Source organism: Dipodomys merriami, unplaced genomic scaffold (assembly GCF_024711535.1).
Source record: "Dipodomys merriami isolate MVZ:Mamm:240054 unplaced genomic scaffold, mDipMer1.0.p SCAF_2697, whole genome shotgun sequence".
Classification (NCBI taxonomy): domain Eukaryota; kingdom Metazoa; phylum Chordata; class Mammalia; order Rodentia; family Heteromyidae; genus Dipodomys; species Dipodomys merriami.
The window spans coordinates 20,132-38,551 of NW_027204156.1; the positions used below are offsets into that span (position 1 = coordinate 20,132).

At 42.9% G+C, this 18,420-nt stretch overlaps 1 protein-coding gene across 9 annotated transcripts in view; it reads left to right on the plus strand.

The window, feature by feature from the left end:
- The window catches only part of LOC138837262 (endogenous retrovirus group K member 18 Env polyprotein-like), a 32,611-nt gene extending 14,387 nt beyond the window's left edge, over positions 1-18,224 (plus strand). For 4 of the 9 annotated variants that reach the window (XM_070035971.1, XM_070035970.1, XM_070035972.1 and 1 more), the window contains 3 exons: positions 3,168-3,252; positions 6,721-6,941; positions 8,028-9,981. In XM_070035971.1, the coding sequence (XP_069892072.1) occupies positions 3,185-3,252; positions 6,721-6,941; positions 8,028-8,323 (585 nt within the window). In that variant the 5' untranslated portion in view covers positions 3,168-3,184 and the 3' untranslated portion in view covers positions 8,324-9,981. Of the gene's footprint in view, positions 1-3,167; positions 3,257-6,720; positions 9,982-16,062 lie in introns of those variants that run through there. The other 5 variants (XR_011375289.1, XR_011375287.1, XR_011375286.1 and 2 more) reach the window with 5 other exon arrangements.
- Positions 18,225-18,420: the final 196 nt, after the last annotated feature.

The following is an 18,420-nucleotide window of genomic DNA, read 5'->3' on the forward strand; positions in this document are numbered from 1 at the left end:
AATAATCTTTCTCCTTTGCCTTCCTGCTTCTGCATGGTCCCCTTGCATGGATTTTTTCTAATCCTCTTACATTGGTCGCCCCTGTGGGGATGGGCTCCCCAGTGGGTTTGATCCTCCCTCCACTTCGGAAGGAGGTTCAACCAGCTTCCCTGGGACCCATCCTGAGATCCTATATGCCAGTCACCAGAGGATCACAAAGGTAACTTTCTCCTGACTGAGCGCTCTACCAGCCTATCCAACACTGCTAATTAAATCCCACTCCAGGGTAAGTGACCAGTTTATCTGAGGTCTGGGTTTCTGATTCTGATATCTCAGTGGTAAGGCCACCTGGGCCTCTGTGACTTACCGAGCCCCCCTTCCCCTCATCAGAGCCAAACCTTAGCCAAGTGCCAGGGGCCTACCTTGGCCCAAGGAACCCTCCTCCATGGCCCAAGGAATGCAAATGGACAAACATGAAGACATTCTCCACTGGCAAGGCCACCACCCCCTTTAGGAGCCAACCTGTACTGTGGAGAACACTCTAATATAGACCCGTGGAATCAGGTCCCTTACCATGGGTAGGACACTAAATTTCTTTACATTAAGGTCACCTGGGCCTTGGAGGGCTGCTGAGCCCTTCAATCAAATTTTGCCCCAAATTTAAAACTCCACTTCTGTGAGTGCTTGGGCAGATAGCTCTGGCTCTCTCTCTCTCCCTCTCTCCCTCTCTTCCTCTCTCCCTCTCCCTCTCCCTCTTTCCCTCTCCCTTGTAACTGAAGGTAAAAGTATGGATGAGTTTAAGTTTAAACTCCTCCTCTGTGCCTTTGCAGTTTCCCCTCCTCTGCAGTCTCCCCTGTGAGGCCCTCCCCTCTTTTGCGGCCTCCCCCACAAGGCACTCTCACTTCTGTGGCCTCCCCACAATGCACTCTCACTTCTGCGGCCTCCCAGTGAGGTACACCCCTTTTTGCAGCCTCTTCTGTGAGGCCCCCTCCCCTGAAGGACTTCATCTGTGAGGTCCCCACTGCTCTGCGGGACCCCTCCTCTGCCTTTGTAGTGGGGGTGGAAGCTGAAGCCCCAGTTTTGCCAGAAACAATGCATAAAGCATAAAGTGACTCCATTTAGGGTAGCATCTCTTACTCTTTTCCATGGTTTTCCATGGTCAGGACTGACTTTGTCCTGGCCATTGTCTCAACATCCATTCCTGGGATAGCTTGTCCCGGTTGGCATTTACAGTTTGGACTCAAGGCCTGGGCACTGTCCCTGAGTCCTTCTGTTCCAGGCTAATGCTCTACTACTTAGAGTCACAATGCCACTTTCAGCCTTTGGCTGGATAGTCCTGGTTCTGTGCTGATTAGTAGGGAGATGGAGTTTTAGAAGGATTTTTTTTTGTGTGCCCAGGATGGCTTTGAACTTTCTTACAAAAGCTCTTTTTATTTCCAGTTAAAGCAACAAGGAGATCAATGAAATGGAGGTTACCTATAACTTGTTCACAATTGACTAACAATTACTTGTCAGAGATTTTTAAAAGAAAGCCCAGTAGATGCTTTTAACCTGAGACTGATTGGCACTCTATGACCCACTGCCTCTGGGTAGCCTGCTTAAAGTGGCTTATAGACAACATTTAACCTATAACAAATGTACAGGCCTTTTCTTGGGCTACAGCAGCATAGCCTGTTTAACACCCTGGTTTATAAAAGCATTTTCTGTCTGGCAGAGGAATGCCTACCTATGTAGGCCTTTAGACAGATCTCAATAGGAACATAATCTCAGCTCTACAAGCTTTTCAACAGATGAATTTAACCAGCTCAAAAGTTACTGCCAATTAGGACTTTGAGGAGATACAGGGGTTTTGGGATTTACATTCTACAATCTTAGCTTTTATTACCCACTATCACAGATCTCTGGAAAGTTTTGCCCAGTTAGACCAACATGGGTGATAGGCATGTTTACAAACTTATCTTTCTATGACCTTCTGGCTTGATCAATTTTTTGGAGGACCAAGCTCAAGTAACTCAGGACCTGATACCACTTTTGTCATCCAAACATTTGTTTGTAATTGCCTCTGGATGTTTTAACATTGTCAGGGTCCCTGGAGTGCCTTTCTTATGTTGGGATAAATACATCTTTGGCACTTTCCTTGGTCAGTCGCTGGACTTGAACTCAGGGTTTGAGTGCTGTCCCTCAGCTCTCCAGCTCAGGACTAGCACTTGGCCACTTTAAACTCCAAAACAACTCAGCTTTGAGCACTCTGTTGGCAGATTAGAGATGACAATCTCACAGGGACTTTAGTCTGCCTGTGCCTGGACTGGCTTCAAACTGCAGATCAATGAGTTTTTTTTTTTTTTTTTTTTTTTTTTTTTTTACAAACAGTCACTTTTACTCCAATTAAAAGCAACAAAGATGGTCATTGGAAGTAGTTTTTTTTTTTTTTTTTTTTTTTGTCGGTCATGGGGCTTGAACTCTGGGCCTGGGCGCTGTCCCTCAGCTCTTCAGCTCAAGGCGAGCGCTCTACCACTTGAGCTACAGAGCCACTTCCGGTTTTCTGGTGGTTTATTGGAGATAGGAGTCTCACGGTCTTTCCTGCCCGGGCTGGCTTTGAACCGTGATCCTCAGATCTCAGCCTCCTGAGTAGCTAGGATTACAGGCGTGAGCCACCAGCGCCCGGCTGGAAGTAGTTTTATAAGCATGGTTTTACTTATTAAATTACATTTGACAAACTTGTCCTATCTTTTACTGTGGGCCTTCCGGCAACTGTTACAAAAAATTTTAGGGGCAAACTAGAATAATCCTATTTCTTTTTACTTTGAAATAAACCTTTAGGAAAATTTTATCTTTTAAACTTGTCTGGGAGGCCAGCCACTCCCCACAACTTCTCAAATTTTTGCAAGGGGGATGTCATTTTAAATCCTTTTTGTAAAGTTATTTTAATTTGCATTTAAATGCATCATTGAAACACTGGGCTGTATATTCTTTGCCTGTAGGCTGTCCTGTGGGCAGTGAATAGAAAGAGTGGCCATATTTTTTTTCTGCAGTCTTTGTTACCTTTAGGAATTTACCTCCAATTGTAAAATAGTATAGAAATCAATTTCTATCCTTTGCTCATACACCCCGTATGGTCTAACTTCTGGCGATGAACATTTACAGAACCAAATATCTAATGTGTCTTGTGTTTTACCCTTAATTAACAGGCTTTTGGTCATGTGAGATGAAGCAAGGCCAGAGTCTGAGAGAGACTGTGGCATCTCCCAACATGTATGGACTGTTGCACCTCCTGTTGGTAACCTGCAATATTTCTACATATACTGGTTAGAGACCTGGTTTACACTGGCTTTTGCAGGCTGGTGCCACTGGTTTAGGCAGCTGTGACTGGGCATAGTCACTCTGGTCCCTTGATCTTAATTGAAGTTGATCGGCACACAGGGGAGAAAACAGAGAATGAAACCCTTAGCTTTAGTTTACTAGCCATGGTCAGTGAACAATAGTTAACTCTTAGCATAAATGGACATAGGAATGACATAATTCACAGCCAACTTAGTTACCAATTTCATTTACTTTGTAAAGGACATTGTCTTTTTTAAGTCCTTTTCCAAGGTCTTTTAAAACTGCCTGTTTTTTCTTTGGCTTAGTCAGGTCACAAAGTTTTAAAGCAATTTAGATTAATTCACAGCTTCCATTGACAAAGATTTTTAGTAGGCAGAGTAACCTTGAAACCATAATCACTTACATATAGTCAAATAAGACACAGACAGACATGTTTGTGCACAGATTATAGAGCGTGCTTAGATTTTAAAATAGACTTTTAAAGTTTTGAAATTTTAGTGGAACTAATTTTCTAATTATGATGGAACCATGTGGTCATTTTAAAATACAAAACTTTGCCAACAAGAAACCTAGTGAACAGGAGGCAATAGGAACATACACTTGGCCTAGCATAATGGCACCACAGGACAGGGGAGGAGGAAGGGGTAGTACTAAGCTGAAGTACCAAGATGCCAATTTGGCACATCCACCACTTGCTCAATGCTAGAGAGAAGATTAATACACTTTTGGTAATATCCAAACTTGTTGGCCTTTATTTCAGGGAGTTTAGACTTAAACTCACCCATTTTCTATCTAATGAGTAGAAACAAGCAATTACTGGTTACATTCTTCCAGGGCTTAACCAAAGCGTTTAGCATATGAAATACTTGTGAAAGAGGTTACAAGCAGGTAATTTTGGCAAGAGGCAAAGTTTAAGGGGAGGGAGAGAGAGAGAGAGAGAGAGAGAGCTACTTGCTCAAGCACTCTCAGAAGTGGAGTTTTAAATGTGGGGCCAAATTTAATGATGGGGACTCAACAGCCCTCCAAGGCCAGGTGGCCTTAATGTAAAGAAATTTAGTGTCCTTCCCATGGTAAGTGACCTGAAGCCATGTGCCTAGAGTAGAGTGTCCTCTGCAGTGCAGGTTGGCTCCTAAATAGGTGGTGGCCCCACCAGTGGAGACTGTCCTTATGTTGGTCCAAGGTGGGTCCTTGGGCCATGGTAGGCCTCTAGTGGCTAATTCCAGCACTTGGCCAAGTTTTTGGTCAGATGGTGAGGGTGGGGCTCAGTTAGCCCAGAAAGGCTCAGGTGGCCTTACCACTGATATTGGAATCAGAAACCCTGACCTCAGACAAACTTGTCACTTACCCTGGAGTGGGAATTAATTAGTGGGGCTGGATGGGCTGGTAGAGCACTCAGTCAGGAGAAAGTTACCTTGATGGTCCTCTGGTGACTGGAGTGAAGGATCTCAGAATAGGTCCCAGGGCAGCTGTTTGAACTCCCTTCTGAAGTGCAGGGGGAGCAAATGCACTGGGGAACCTATCCCAGTATGGAGCCACCAGTGAAAGAGGATCAGACACATCCATCCTATGGGACCATGCAGAGGCAGGCAGGCAAAGGAGAAAGATTATTACAAGGTTTATTAGAGGAGCCATATTTCCCCCAAGAGGGAGCACATGACCTCCATCATCATCCTGGTAGCAGAAGTATCTGAGAGAAAAGGAAGTGAGGTAGATGGGAGTTCAGGTGGGTCTGGGTGGAGAGAGGGAGAGACCAGTTGTATGGAGGGAACTCCAGAAATGGGAGGGGGCCCAGATGAGGGTGGAGCTGAGGACCAAAGGTGAGCGATCTACAAACTGCAGTTCAAAGCCAGTCCAGGCAGAGAAAGATTATCATCTCTAACTAGCCAGCAGAGTGCCAAAAAAGCGGGCAGAGTTGCTTTGGAGTCCGAAGTGGCAAAGTGCAATCCTTGCACTGGAGAGCTGAAAAACAGCACTCAGGCACTAAGTTCAAGTCCAGTGACCAAGGGAAATGTCAAGGTTGCGTTTACCCTAACATAGAAAGAGGCACTCCTGGGACTTTGGCAATAATGTTTGGCTCTTCTAAAATTGATCAGAGCTGGAGGTCATGGCAAGCTACTTTATAAGCATGCATAACTGGGCAAGAACTTGTCAACCATTTGTAATAGTTGGCTGTAAAAGGCTGAGGTTGTGAATTGTGGGGAATAGCTTAAATCCAAACTGCTCTGTATGTGCTTAAAACCCTAATTGGCAGTAAATTCTGGGCTGACACTAAACAAATAAATTTGTTTAAGAATAAAATATGAAATTGTTAGGACCAGATCAAAAGTAAAGAGATAGGGTATTAATCAGAACAAGGAAGGAGAAAATTCAAATTTAACTGAGACAAATAAGTCCCAGGTAAGCAGAGAAACATTGGTATAAACACCAAAATAAAACAAAATTGTGGTCTGATAATTACTAAAAAGATCATTTATATCAGGATTTAGACCAAATGTTAAATTTTCAAAGATAAGGGCTTAAGTAGAGAGTTAAGCACCAGGAGCTACACTAAACATCTGTATTCCAAAGGATGGCCTGCCTGTCCCACCTAGGCTATTTGAGGAGCTAAACAATGCTTTCGCCCATTTGGGGAGGTAATGTTTTCCTAGGATTTCAAGGTAAGACTTGTCCCACCTCCAGGCCTTGAAGCTGGGTGCAATGCCCCCATCTCCAGCCTAGATACCAGGATGTCTACAGGCAGTTGTGTGGACTCAACCACCCTATTTGCCTTGATGCAATTTGTAATCACTAACTGTTAGGTCTGCTTTTATAACTTGTTTGTCAATTACAAAACTGCCACTGAACACCTACAAGTGGAACTTCTTATGGAGCTTACCTTTAAACATCCTAGACTATTTAAATCTTTTACAAACCAAAGTACTAAACAGGCTATGCTGCTATAGCCGCCCCCCAAAGGGTCCATACAGTTATGAAAAGTTAAAAAATTATGCCTAAACTCTAGTTTGGAATAAAATGTAATTAGTAAAAAGTTGTCACCTTGACAAACTACCCCACACCATATTCTAAAAGCCAGTGTACAATCAGAAAAATATTAGGGGAGTTTACTAAAGTTAGTCCCTAGGTAAAACTTCTTTAATGAACCTGTGTAGACTAATGCCAACTGTTTACACACCCATAAAACATTTAAGCTTCAATTATTAAAAAAACAAAAAAGGGGAATCCCCAAGGGAACTTTTGCCTTAACCTTATTTACTCTAAATTTTTAAAATTTCACTCAAAGTGATCCTTTCACTAAAGCTGAAAAGCATTTTATCCCTCTAGCACCACCTCACTATCTATTCCCATATGGTTTAAAAAATTTAATCAATGAAGAATAAGACTAATGCCCCATAAGTGAAAATAGCGTTTCTATCATTCCAGATGGATCTACTGGCAACATCTGGGTCCCTTTTTGACTCATCCGACCTCCAGAGAAGCAAAAACAACACAACACAACCCTGAGGAAGAACATCTAGTACGCAGATTTGCAGACCTAAGGTTGAAGTCTGGAGGAAGCCATCATCCTTATCTTAAGAAAACCAGCTTGACCCCAGCAACATGGGGTCAGAATAAGGTGTTGACACAAGACCGAAGCCACCCTGGTCAGTACAAAAACCCCTAGAATACCTGAATATCTGTTTTGGCCATGATTGCACTGCTTGTGAATACTTCTGCAGTGAGTAGTGAACATGCATATTGGGCCTATGTCACTCACCGACCATTGTTAAAATTAGTGGATTAGCTAGACCAAGGTCCGGTGGCGTATACAAATGACAGCATGTATTTTCCTCCACCATGGGATCATGCAGACCCTACTCATCCAGGTGAGGAAGGCATACCTTATATTATTTCCTTAGGATTTGAGTCTTTACCACTGTGTTTAGGGACATCACCTTGCTTACCAACCAGAAGACAGGTATGGGCATACATCTTGCCTGATGATAAAATCAACAATCATATGGGGCTATTCAGCACAATTTCCTTAAATTTTATTGGTAAGGATCATTCTTATACAAATAAGACTGGGCGACCACCTAACCTAGTATGCCAGGACATTAATTATTGAATTTTGTTTATGTTTCTATTCAGTGGTCTCAGTGTCAAAACCCTAGAGGAAAGATTATACAGCATAATGATAACATCTCATTTATAGATTGAGGTCCTCATGGATGTTTCATTGCCAATTATTCTGAAAAGCATGTTGGTGATTGGTATACTAATAATTCTTCTGATGGTGACGTCTATACAATGGAGTTATAAATCATGTAGAACCCATTGGCTTGCTCACCTGACATGATGGAGGCCTTGTGCCTCGTAGGCCACATATAAACTTCAGGGGACACTTAGGGCCTGAGCAGTGGCATTTATAAAACTTGCCACCCAATTTTATACAACTCAGAATTGGATTGGTCACTTTACTAGGGCCCATGAGGCAAATTATACATTTTACAGGAACCATTCTTTTACTGTACAGGGTTGTATTAAACTTTCCTATGTCCTAGCCCACAGGGACAGTGTCAATCAATGAGAACCCACGCAGCCTGGACTCTTTACATGCTTAAATCATACTATTTCTTTTAATATGCCTTCTCAGTCTCTCCTGATATTAAGATCTCGCTTAGGGGTCTGGGTGCCTGTTAACCTCACCCGACCTTGGCAGGAGAGCCCCACTGTTGGTTTGTTGACAGGAGTCTTCCAGCAACTGCTGAAGAGAACTAGGAGATTCCTGGGTCTGAGTGTAGCTGTGATCCTTGAAATGACTGCTATCACCATGACTGCTGCGACTGCCGGAGTGGCCCTGCATTCCTCCATCCAAACCAAGGACTTTGTAGAGAAGTGGCTGGACTGTCACCAGCTATGGACTCATCAGCACAATATTAAACAGGACATTGATTCCCGTCTGAACACCCTGCAACACACGGTGCAGTGGATGGGAGACCAGATAATTGATCTGCAGAAACAGCTAACCTTCAAGTGTGATTAGAGCTCAATAAACTGTGCATCACTCCTACTTGATTCAACACTTCTAACATTACTTGGCAGGGACTTCACTACCACCTGCCAGTCTTGCAAGGAAATTTGACTTGGGACATCCACTAGTTACAGCAGGAAGTCATTGAGACTTTCTTGGCACAACTCCCTGGGGTGGGATATGAAGGTCTGGCTGAGGGAATTGCATCTGTGCTAAACCAATTGGACCCTCGAACCTGGTGGCACAGTTTTACCCATAGTGTTTCTACAGGATTGATTGCATTATGTCTTGTCAAGATATTGCTGTCTACATTCCAAAATAGTTTCTGCAAATCCCTTCTGCAAAGGATCTCTTGCTTACGGTTGTACTTAAAAAACAAAAAAGGGGGGAGATGTCAGAGGCATCAACCGGCATAACCCCATCTGTTGCTGTTTCCACAACGGGATCTGGGAACACGATGTGTGGTATAGGCAAGAAGGGACTACACCATGTGGGTATAGACAAAATTTATTGGAACATCACATGCTTATATACAGCACACAAGCAGGAGAAGTAAATCTTCAGTCAGGGGCAGAGAGTTAAACAGTTTTATGGGAGCACAGACAATGAGAGTTTAAACAGAAAAAGCTAATCCTTGTCAACAAATGTGGAGCAGTTCCACTAAACAAGGTTGTAAAAGTAGGTAAAGCACAGGTGATTTACACATGGGGGGGGGGTCTCCAGGCATTGTTCTACGTGGTTAAGTAGATGAAGCACGAATGGTACTTTGAGCAAACCATTACCTGAGTCTTGCACCGGGGCAGAACCTTTGCCCAGCATGGAGGAAAGGGTGTCCCTTCCTCCCCGAGAAGAATTGGTAGTGGTCCTGTGGCTCAGGTGGTAGGGCACTTGCTTTCAGCTGAAGAGCTGAGGGACAGCGTCCAGGCCCAGAGTTCAAGCCCCACAACCAACAAAAATAAATAAATTGGAAGGAAGGGATGCATGTCTGTATCCACCCTCAGGGCACACAGGTGCTCAAATGGGGTTTTGCAGGCCTATGCCTCCAACACCCATATGAACCCCTCTCCTTCTGCTCCCACTCCAGCTCCCAGATCTTAGGCAGATTGGGTGGAAGGGGGCTGTGTCAGTCCTGGAGTTTTTCTCCACCTCTGGCTGTGCCTGAGCAGCTGCAGGAGCCCTGGCCCATGCTGCACGAGGCAGCAACAACTGCTGCAGTCGCTGCTGCAAGTTTGGCCATTTGGCTCCACTCCTGCCTGGTTGCCCTGACACTGGAGGAGTCTCGCTGGCTCCTTTGCTGTTTCACACTGCACCTCCAGCCTAGGGATGAGCCCAGGAAGCTCGGCGCTGGAGCCTTTGAGGCCTGAGGTCAGCCACTGGAGGGATTTGGAGGGGCTGCCCTGCCTGCAGGGTCTGGCCTGAGGAGCCTGTGCCCCAGTCATGGCTGCTTGCTGCTCAGAAGAAGCGGCGGTGGAGCTGGCCTGTAGCCGGCTTGCTTGCTCCCTCCGAGGCTCTTACAGTTGTGTTACTGGCAGAACAATATCCCAACTGCTCTAGTACTATTTTATTGTATTTTAAAAATAAAAGACTTCATGGGCCCCATAAGTGCTTTATGAAATATGACTGGCAGCCGCTATTTAAATAAATGTGAGAATTCAGGAGTTTTTCTTTTATCTTCCTAAGTGATTTTTTTTGTCTGTCTTGGGACTTGAACTCTTGGCCGGGGTACTGCTGTCCCTTAGCTCTTCAGCTAAAGGCTAGCACTCTACCACTTGAGCCACAGGACCACTTAGGTTTTCTGGTGGTTTATTGGAGATAAGAGTCTCATGGTCTTTCCTGCACTGGTTGGATTTGAATCTCGATCCTCAGATCTCAGCTTCCTGAGTGGCTAGGATTACAGGCAGGAGCCACTTGTGCCCAGCTCTAAGTGATCATTTTAAAGGCTAAGCATAATAGATCACTCCTGTAGTACCATCTACTTGGGAGGCATAGATTGAGAGGATTGCAATCCAAGATCAACCCAGGCAAAAAGTGAGATCTGATCACAATCATCAAGCTGGGCTGATTCCAATAATCTCAGCTAGATGGGAGGCTGGTCCTGGGATGGGAAGAAAACAGGATGCCCTAACTTAAAAACTAAAGTACAAAAAGGCCGTAGTGTGGATTAAGAGTTAAACACCTGCCTAAGCATGAAATCCTTTGTATAAACCCTAGTACTGAGAAAAGGAGGGAGGGAGGAAAGCAGGAAGGGATATAGGGGAGGGAGAGAGATGTTATTTCATTAATTTTACATTTTTCCTAACACCATTCATTTTGAGTTTCTTTTGCTCAAGACTAGCACTCTGCCACTCAAGCCTCAGTACCACTTCCAGCCTTTCTCTTTATGTGGTACTGAGGAACCAAACCCAGGACTTCATGTATGTGCTAGGCCAGCACTCTATTACTAAGCCACATTCCCAGTCCTTCTTTTATTTTGTAAGATGAGCTTTGGTTTTGTGTTCTTCTCTTGGCATGGAACTTAGGCTAGTCTCAACCTAACTTCTGACTCAGCCTCCTAAATTCAGAGATTGCAAACATAGATCACCATACTCAGCTCAGGATTCCTTTGAGAGAATCATCTTTTCAGAGACAGAGTTATTCTGTCTTCCTTGGATTGGATGGCCTTTTGCTTTTGGCATTGTGTTAATCCCATTTCTTGTCTTGATATATTTCTCCTTCTAGATCAATAGAAAATTTTCAGCTTCCCAACTTGAAGCCTATTGGTCTCATCCAATAATATCACAAAATTGGTGAATACCATTACCTGGCATCATGGGCATGCCAGCCAGCTAAAACTCAGCTATCAGATGGGCTTGGGCTTCAACAATGCAGGCATTTCTCTGCATAATCTGAAAACTGTCATAGATAATGTTGGTTTATTCCATCCTGTTTTCAGCTGCTTGCCATTCTGAGCTTTGTATGTTTTTGCTTTCTTTTATTTATTTATTTATTTATTTTTGAGTCATAGGCCTTGATCTCTGGGCTTGGCTTGGGTGATGTCCCTGAGCTTTTCAACTCAAGGCTAGCACTCTACGACTTGAGCCACAGAGCCACTTCTGGTTTTCTGGTGGTTTATTGGAGATAGGAGTCTCACGGACTTTCCTCCCTGGGCTGGCTTTGAACCACGATCCTCAGATCTCAGACTTCTAAGTAGCTAGGATTACAGGTGTGAGCCACCTGTACCCGGCCCTGACTGAATCTTGAAAAGAGAAGACAGGAATAGGTCAAGAGACACACATTATCAAAATGGGGATGGGAGGGATCGAGAGTCCTGACTGAGCAGTGGATCCATATAAAGTCTGATCAGACTTACTCCAAACATGAAGGAACATCTTCAGTCTGGATGTTGGATGCCTCTAAACATTGTCAGGGACATGAAAGGAGCAGGGTTGGGTTGAAGGTTTAGGGAGCACTGTGGGATGAAGTGTCATTAAAAACTCAGCTCTGGGGCTGGGAAGTTGGCTCAGTGGTAGAGCTCTTGCCTTGCATGCCTGAGTCCCGGGGGTTCGATTCTTCAGCACCATATAAGCAAAATGGAAAGCCGGAAGTGGCGCTTTGGCTCAAGTGGTAGAGCACTATCCTTGAGCTGAAGAGCTGAGGGACAGGGCACAGGCCCAGAGTTCAGGCCCCACAACCGGACCCTCCCCCCCAAAAATAAAACTCTCAGTTCTGACAGCACAGATCAAGTGTATGTCTTGGGAGTCCCCTGTTGTGCTGTGGCAATGCTCTTCCTGTGTATGTCTGCCTAGAGGGGGAGGTGTTTGCTCCTCATTTGTCATTAATTCTAGAGGACAGAGGAGCCCCATGAGTCCAGTAAACAGATGCTTTCTGGCAGCTTCTCACAGTGTTTCCTCCAGGCAGCACCATGCTCTTTACTTGCTCTGATGAGGCAGCTGCATATGGGTCTGCAGGAATTTCTTGTCAAGAAATTAGAGAGTCATTCATTCATTACTCTATAACAAAGAGTGGCAATGCCTAACTATAGGTTGCTTTGTTATTCCAATGTGTGTGCTACTGGCACTGGCTTGTCTCTTCAGTCTGCACAGGCTCAGGACAATACTATAGTCAGCTCGGACACACCAGCTTACACCCAGTCACTACTCAGAATGTGATGTCAAAGCTACTCCTGGTAATAGATGACAAGGCTGTTTAAATCAGAATAAGATCACAGCAGAATGCACTACGATATCTTTTTGCTCCTCTGATTTTACAGCTTCTAAGCTAGTGTTTCCTGGCTTCCTATCCTTGTGGCGTAGTATGAGAGCCATCTAGGTTGTTGCAATGCATCAGCCAGGAGAAGGGTGTCTATAGTCAGAGAATGACACAAAAAATAGCATCTGTGGTGAGGTTAGACTTGGTGTTGGATTATAATTAAGCTAGTTCTGCAAAGCTGGGAAGCATGGAAATGGACTGCCATTGTGAAATGGACATGGGATAATTTAGGAGACAACAAGGATCTGAGTAGCTCTCACCTGTAATCCTAGCTACTCAGGATGCTGTGATCTGAGTACTGAGGTTCAGAGACAACCTAGGCACAAATATCAGATAGTTTCTTTCTTCCAATTAACTAGCAAAAATGAACTAGAGCTGTGGCTGAAGTACTAGCCATAAGAAAAAGAGCTAAGGGTCAGCACTGAACACATGCTAGCATGAAAAAAATGAGAAAGACATAAGAAGGGAAATTACAAGAAACTTACTGTGAACAATTAGACCTCTAATTATCTTTCTTTTTATTAGCAAGTATTGGTTGTACAAGAAGGAGGTTGTGACGTTCCCATACATGGATACAATGTATCACAGTCATACCCACTCCATCACCTACCCAGTCTTATTTCCAGTTAACACTAAAAAGCCAGAAGCAGTGAGGTAGCTCAAGTGGAAGAGTCCCAGCCTTGAGCAAAAATCTGAAGTGACATTACCAGGTCCTGAGTTGAAGCCCTAGTACAAGGACCACCACACCCAACAAAAATAAAATATTCCATGGGAATGAATGTAGATCTTGTAACATACAACTACAGAAAATAGTAATGTCTGGCATTGAGCTCCCTTAAATTATAAATAACATGAGGAAACAAAGGTCCAAAGTCTTTTTGAATAGCATTTTATTTTCTGAGGATAACAGAATAACAAGACATTGTTATTGTCTGTTCTGTCACATGGTGTTAGATATAAGTATGAGATACTCTGCAGGAAGAACCTCTGTGCAACTTCTGAGGAAACAGAAGTTGGCTGTTCTTTTAAGGGTGAAGGAAATACTTTGTATCTTTTGATGGCGGTGAATCTATGGGAAATCATCAACCTATTAAAAAAACTAGATATAGTTATAGAATTATATCATCTTATATTAAGAAAGGTCATTAAAGGCACTTTAAAACTAAACAAAGAGGGGCTGGGAAGGTGTCTGAATGGTAGAGTGCTTGCCTCACATGCATGAGGCCCTGGGTTCAATTCCTCAGAACCACATAAGCAGAAAAGCAGAAAGTGGTACTGTGGCTCAAGTGGTAGAGCACTAGCCTTGAGCTGAAAAGCTGAGGGACAGCTCCCAGGCCCTTTGTTCAGACCCCATGGCCAACAAAATACATACATACATACATACTTACATAAACTAAGAATAAGAACTTTAAGAGCGTAAACTAATAGAAATGGAATATAACTTAAATAGCAATCTACAAATTTATACTGTTAAATTCATTGAGTACTTAAACAAATGGGGAAATTCAATTCTTTCCCATAATAGATTGTTAACTGAAGAATATAATTTGAGTGAGGGAATTTTGTGTAGATGCCTATTACATATCATCTAATAGAAATGCCATGTAAGCCAGAACACAGAAGCCTCCCACAGGACATAGTGCTGTCTGAAAATGAACTCATGGAAAAATGGTACAAAACCTCGTTCAGAAGTCATACTAAAATTTTTCTGTGTATATGCTGATCCTGGGGTTAGAACTGAGGGCTTGGGTGCTGTCTTTGAGCTAATTTTGCTCAAGACTAGTGCTGTGCCACTTGAGTCACAGCACCACTTCCAGGAGTGTTTTAGTAGTTTTTTGGAGATGAGTCTCATGGACTTTCTTTCATGGGCTGGCTTCAAACATTGGTCTTCAGATCTCCACCTCCTGAGCAGCTAAGGCTATAGGCATGATCCAGCAGTGCTGGGCTCCAAACTGACAATTTTCTCTCAAGAAATATCACTTCACACTGAAATAGTGAATCCAAATAGCTCATAATGGAACAAGGAATAATATTTCCACAGCAACCTATAGTGGATCTATTCGCATATACTGTGACAGATACCAAATGTTCCCAAATCAAATCTACCCTAACCATTTTTCTCTCATAGACCCTTCTTAAAGCAATTTCAGCAGGTTTTGTTAGTTTGTTTTGTGCTTATTCTAGGTCTTGAACTCGGGGCTTGAGTACCATATCTATGCTCCTTTTGCTTAATCTTAGCATGCTACCACATGAGCTACAACCCATTTCCTTTCTTTTGGTAGTTTTTTTTTTTTTTTTTTTTTTTTTTGTCGGTCGTGGGGCTTGAACTCTGGGCCTGGGCGCTGTCCCTCAGCTCTTCAGCTCAAGGCGAGCGCTCTACCACTTGAGCTACAGCGCCACTTCCGGTTTTCTGGTGGTTTTTATTGGAGATAGGAGTCTCACGGTCTCTCCTGCCCGGGCTGGCTTTGAACCGCGATCCTCAGATCTCAGCCTCCTGAGTAGCTAGGATTACAGGCGTGAGCCACCAGCGCCCGGCCTTTTGGTAGTTTTTTGGAGATAAGACTCACTGATTTTTCCTGCTTACAACCTTCTGAATAGATAGGATTAAAGTTGTGAGCCACTTTCCCCCACCTTCATTGTTTACTTTTGTAGGAGCACATAAAGTACTTCCACCACATTTGTCCATTTGCCCTTCCCTTCACAATGCTACCCCCACCAAAAACCTTATAATAGATTTCTTAATCCTTTGATTAAAGTAAACTAAGCAAAGAGACAATTAAAAATGATATGCTATGTCTTAGGTTGCCTTGATCTTAGCAGAGTATCACTTCAAGTTAAAACTGATTAACAAAAATTGAAGAAAAATACCGAGGAGACTCAAAATTGAACAAAGTAAATCCTAATCTTCAAGTTTCAGGTCTCCAAGTAAAAGGAAAGCAGAAACTGTTGTTGGGAGTTCCAGGTAACCAGTGAGGCTTGATAGTCAAAAGTGATGTGTGATCCTGAAGTCTGAGGGGAGTATGAGCAGTACTAATGTATAAGTGTTTAAAATCCCTCACTTCAATGGTTATGCTGGGGTGAAGTTGAGAATGTCCTTGTTCAAGGTTTTGGGTATCATCATATTTATGACTTCATGAAATCCCATAACATCATGATGCCTCTTCCTGAAAATTCATTGAGTAATCCTAGCTACTCAGAAGGCTGAGATCTGAGCATCATGGTTTAGTTATCTCCAATTAATCACCAAAAAGATGGAAGTGGAACTGCAGCTCAAGTGGAAAATCACTAACCTTGAGGGGGAAAAAAAGCAAACAAGAACAGATTCTAAGCCCTGAGTTCAAGTCCTAGCAGTGGGGATGGGGAGAGTTTGATTGAGAAGGAAGACAAAAGACAGTCAAAGCCAAGAGTAAAGTAGGCCCTAAAAGTTCAGAGATTACAACCTAGAATGCCTTTAACCAAGGATGCTTGTCTTAGTTGGGTTTTTCTTATTGTGATTTTTATAGGCAAACAGCATTGAATTGGAGAAAAAATAGCTTTCTCAACCTAAACCAAATATCAAAATGAAGAAAAAGTCTATCTTGTGCAAGCCTATAAAGCAGGAGTTACTGGAGGGGAATGAAGAAAGCCTAAAGAAGAGCTCAGCATCCCAGAGAATGGTGTGTCAGACCAGGAAAGCAAAGAGGAGGACCAGGAGCCAGAATCATCATGTGACCTCAACTCTGTGGATATGTGCAGAGTCATGTGTTCACTCACTAACTCTTAGGATTTTGTCATGGCTAGGACACTAAACTCGCTCCTTACTCAAATTTTCCCTTTCATCTGCTTGATCTCAAAACTTCTTAACTTGGGTGGCATTTTTTGTGCTTTTGAAAATTTTATTATTTCTCAAAAACAGCCTTTGAAGTGTTAAAAGGACATCTGGGTGAATAAAGTGGAAATATTCGAGTTTGGTTAAAAAAAAAATGAATGAACTGAGGCAGTTGGAAGACCATGGGAAGAGGTGTAATAAGAATAGTCTCTTACGTGGGAAAAGTCTTAGCAGTTTTACCTTCAGCTCCATCTGTAAGAAACCATTAACATTCTCTATTAGTAGAGTTATTATTTGTATAATTAAATTTGGAATTGGCACTTGATGATCCAAATATTAAGTACCATGTCCCCTGAGCAAAGTTTAGGTTGTTTGATATAAAGTTGAAGAGCCTACAAGTTTAAATTTTTCTTTAATATAATAAGTAACAGACTATTTTTCAAAATCTACTTGGTATGGCGAACTTGAATTGCTAGGCCTGGTAATACTTTTCATTGTAGGAACAACTAGTTTTTCTACATAGCTCTTACCCTATACCCTGATGCCCTACTCTGCTTTGTTAGCCTTGTCCAGTACTTTGGGATGTAGTCCTTTGGTTTATTTTTATCATTCTAAAGCTAGTCTCTATCATCATAGATATGTCAGAATTGGCATGTTGGTCTAAATATCTGGTAATAAATCTATTTCTTCCACTGTTAACCCCACAGACATCTTTAGGTAGAAAAATGTTGTTTCCTGCTCTTTGCCTTAGCACCATCTTCCTAGAAAAAACAGCACCATGAGAGCCAAGTAGAGGAAGCGAATGCGCAGGCTGAAGGGCAAAAGAAGAAAGATGAGGCAGAGGTCTAAGTAAACCAGTTTGTGCACCCATCAAGGCCAGAGGAGCAGGAGGAATAAGGAATGCCATAGGCTGGGACGCTGAGATGTTGGACTGCATGCCGCTGTGATTTCCCAGTGGATCCAGAACTTTCATTGCCAAGATCATCTCTGAAAGACACACCTTGCTCATAACCAAGCATCCCCTGATGATCCTGTGCCCCAGACCTGTGACATTCTGGACTAGTTCTGTTCATAGTTGTGGCCAAGTGTGACACATGTACAATAAACCATCTCTTTTGCTGTTGCAAGAAAAAAACAGAAAGAAAAATGTTGTTTCCTTATTGAAAATTCACCCATTTCAAATATTTTGTGGAAGTTTCTTTTTTGTTTATTGTTTTTTGTTTTTTGGATTTTGTTTTTTGTTTTGTCAGTCATGGGACTTTAATTCTGGGCCTAAGCACCGTCCCTCATTCTTCAGCTCAAGGCTAGCACTCTACTACTTGAGCCACAGTGCCACTTCTGGTTTTCTGAGTAGTTTATTGAGATAAGAGTCTCAGGGACTTTCCTGCCTGGGCTGGCTTTGAACCATGATCCTCAGATCTCAACCTCTTGAGTAGCTAGGATTGCAGGCTTGAGCCACCGGTATCTGGCTGGAAGATTTTTATATGTGGATTTATGGAGGGGTGTATTTGTTTTCTACTTTTCAAACCATTATTTAATGACCATTATTTTGGTATTGAGCAATTTTATTATTTTAATTTGGGGCATTGCTTTATTTTGTTATGTTTTTGCCCATAATGGTATTTGAAATCAGGGTCTCATACTCACCTTACTTGAACCACTGCTCAAGTCCAGCTCTTTGCTTGTTGAAGATGGAGTTGCAGACTTTTCTGCCTGGCCTGGCTTTGAATCACCATTCTCCAGATCTTAGCCTCCTAATTGAATTTTATGTGTTCAATAGTGTGGAATGTAAGCCAGGCATGGGAAGCTAACAACTATAATCCTAGCTACTCAGGAGACTGAGATGTGAAGTCAATCCCAAACATAAAAGTTCATAAGTCTCTCAACTCTAACAAACTTCTCAGAAAAGGCTAGAAGTGGTGCCATGACTCAGGTGGTAGAATGCTAGCTTTGAGCAGAAGAAGCTCAAGACAGCACCTAATCCCTGAGTTCAAGCCTCTGCCTGTTGGGGTGGGGGGCAGAAGATTGGGTTTCAAACAGTCAATTGGAAACT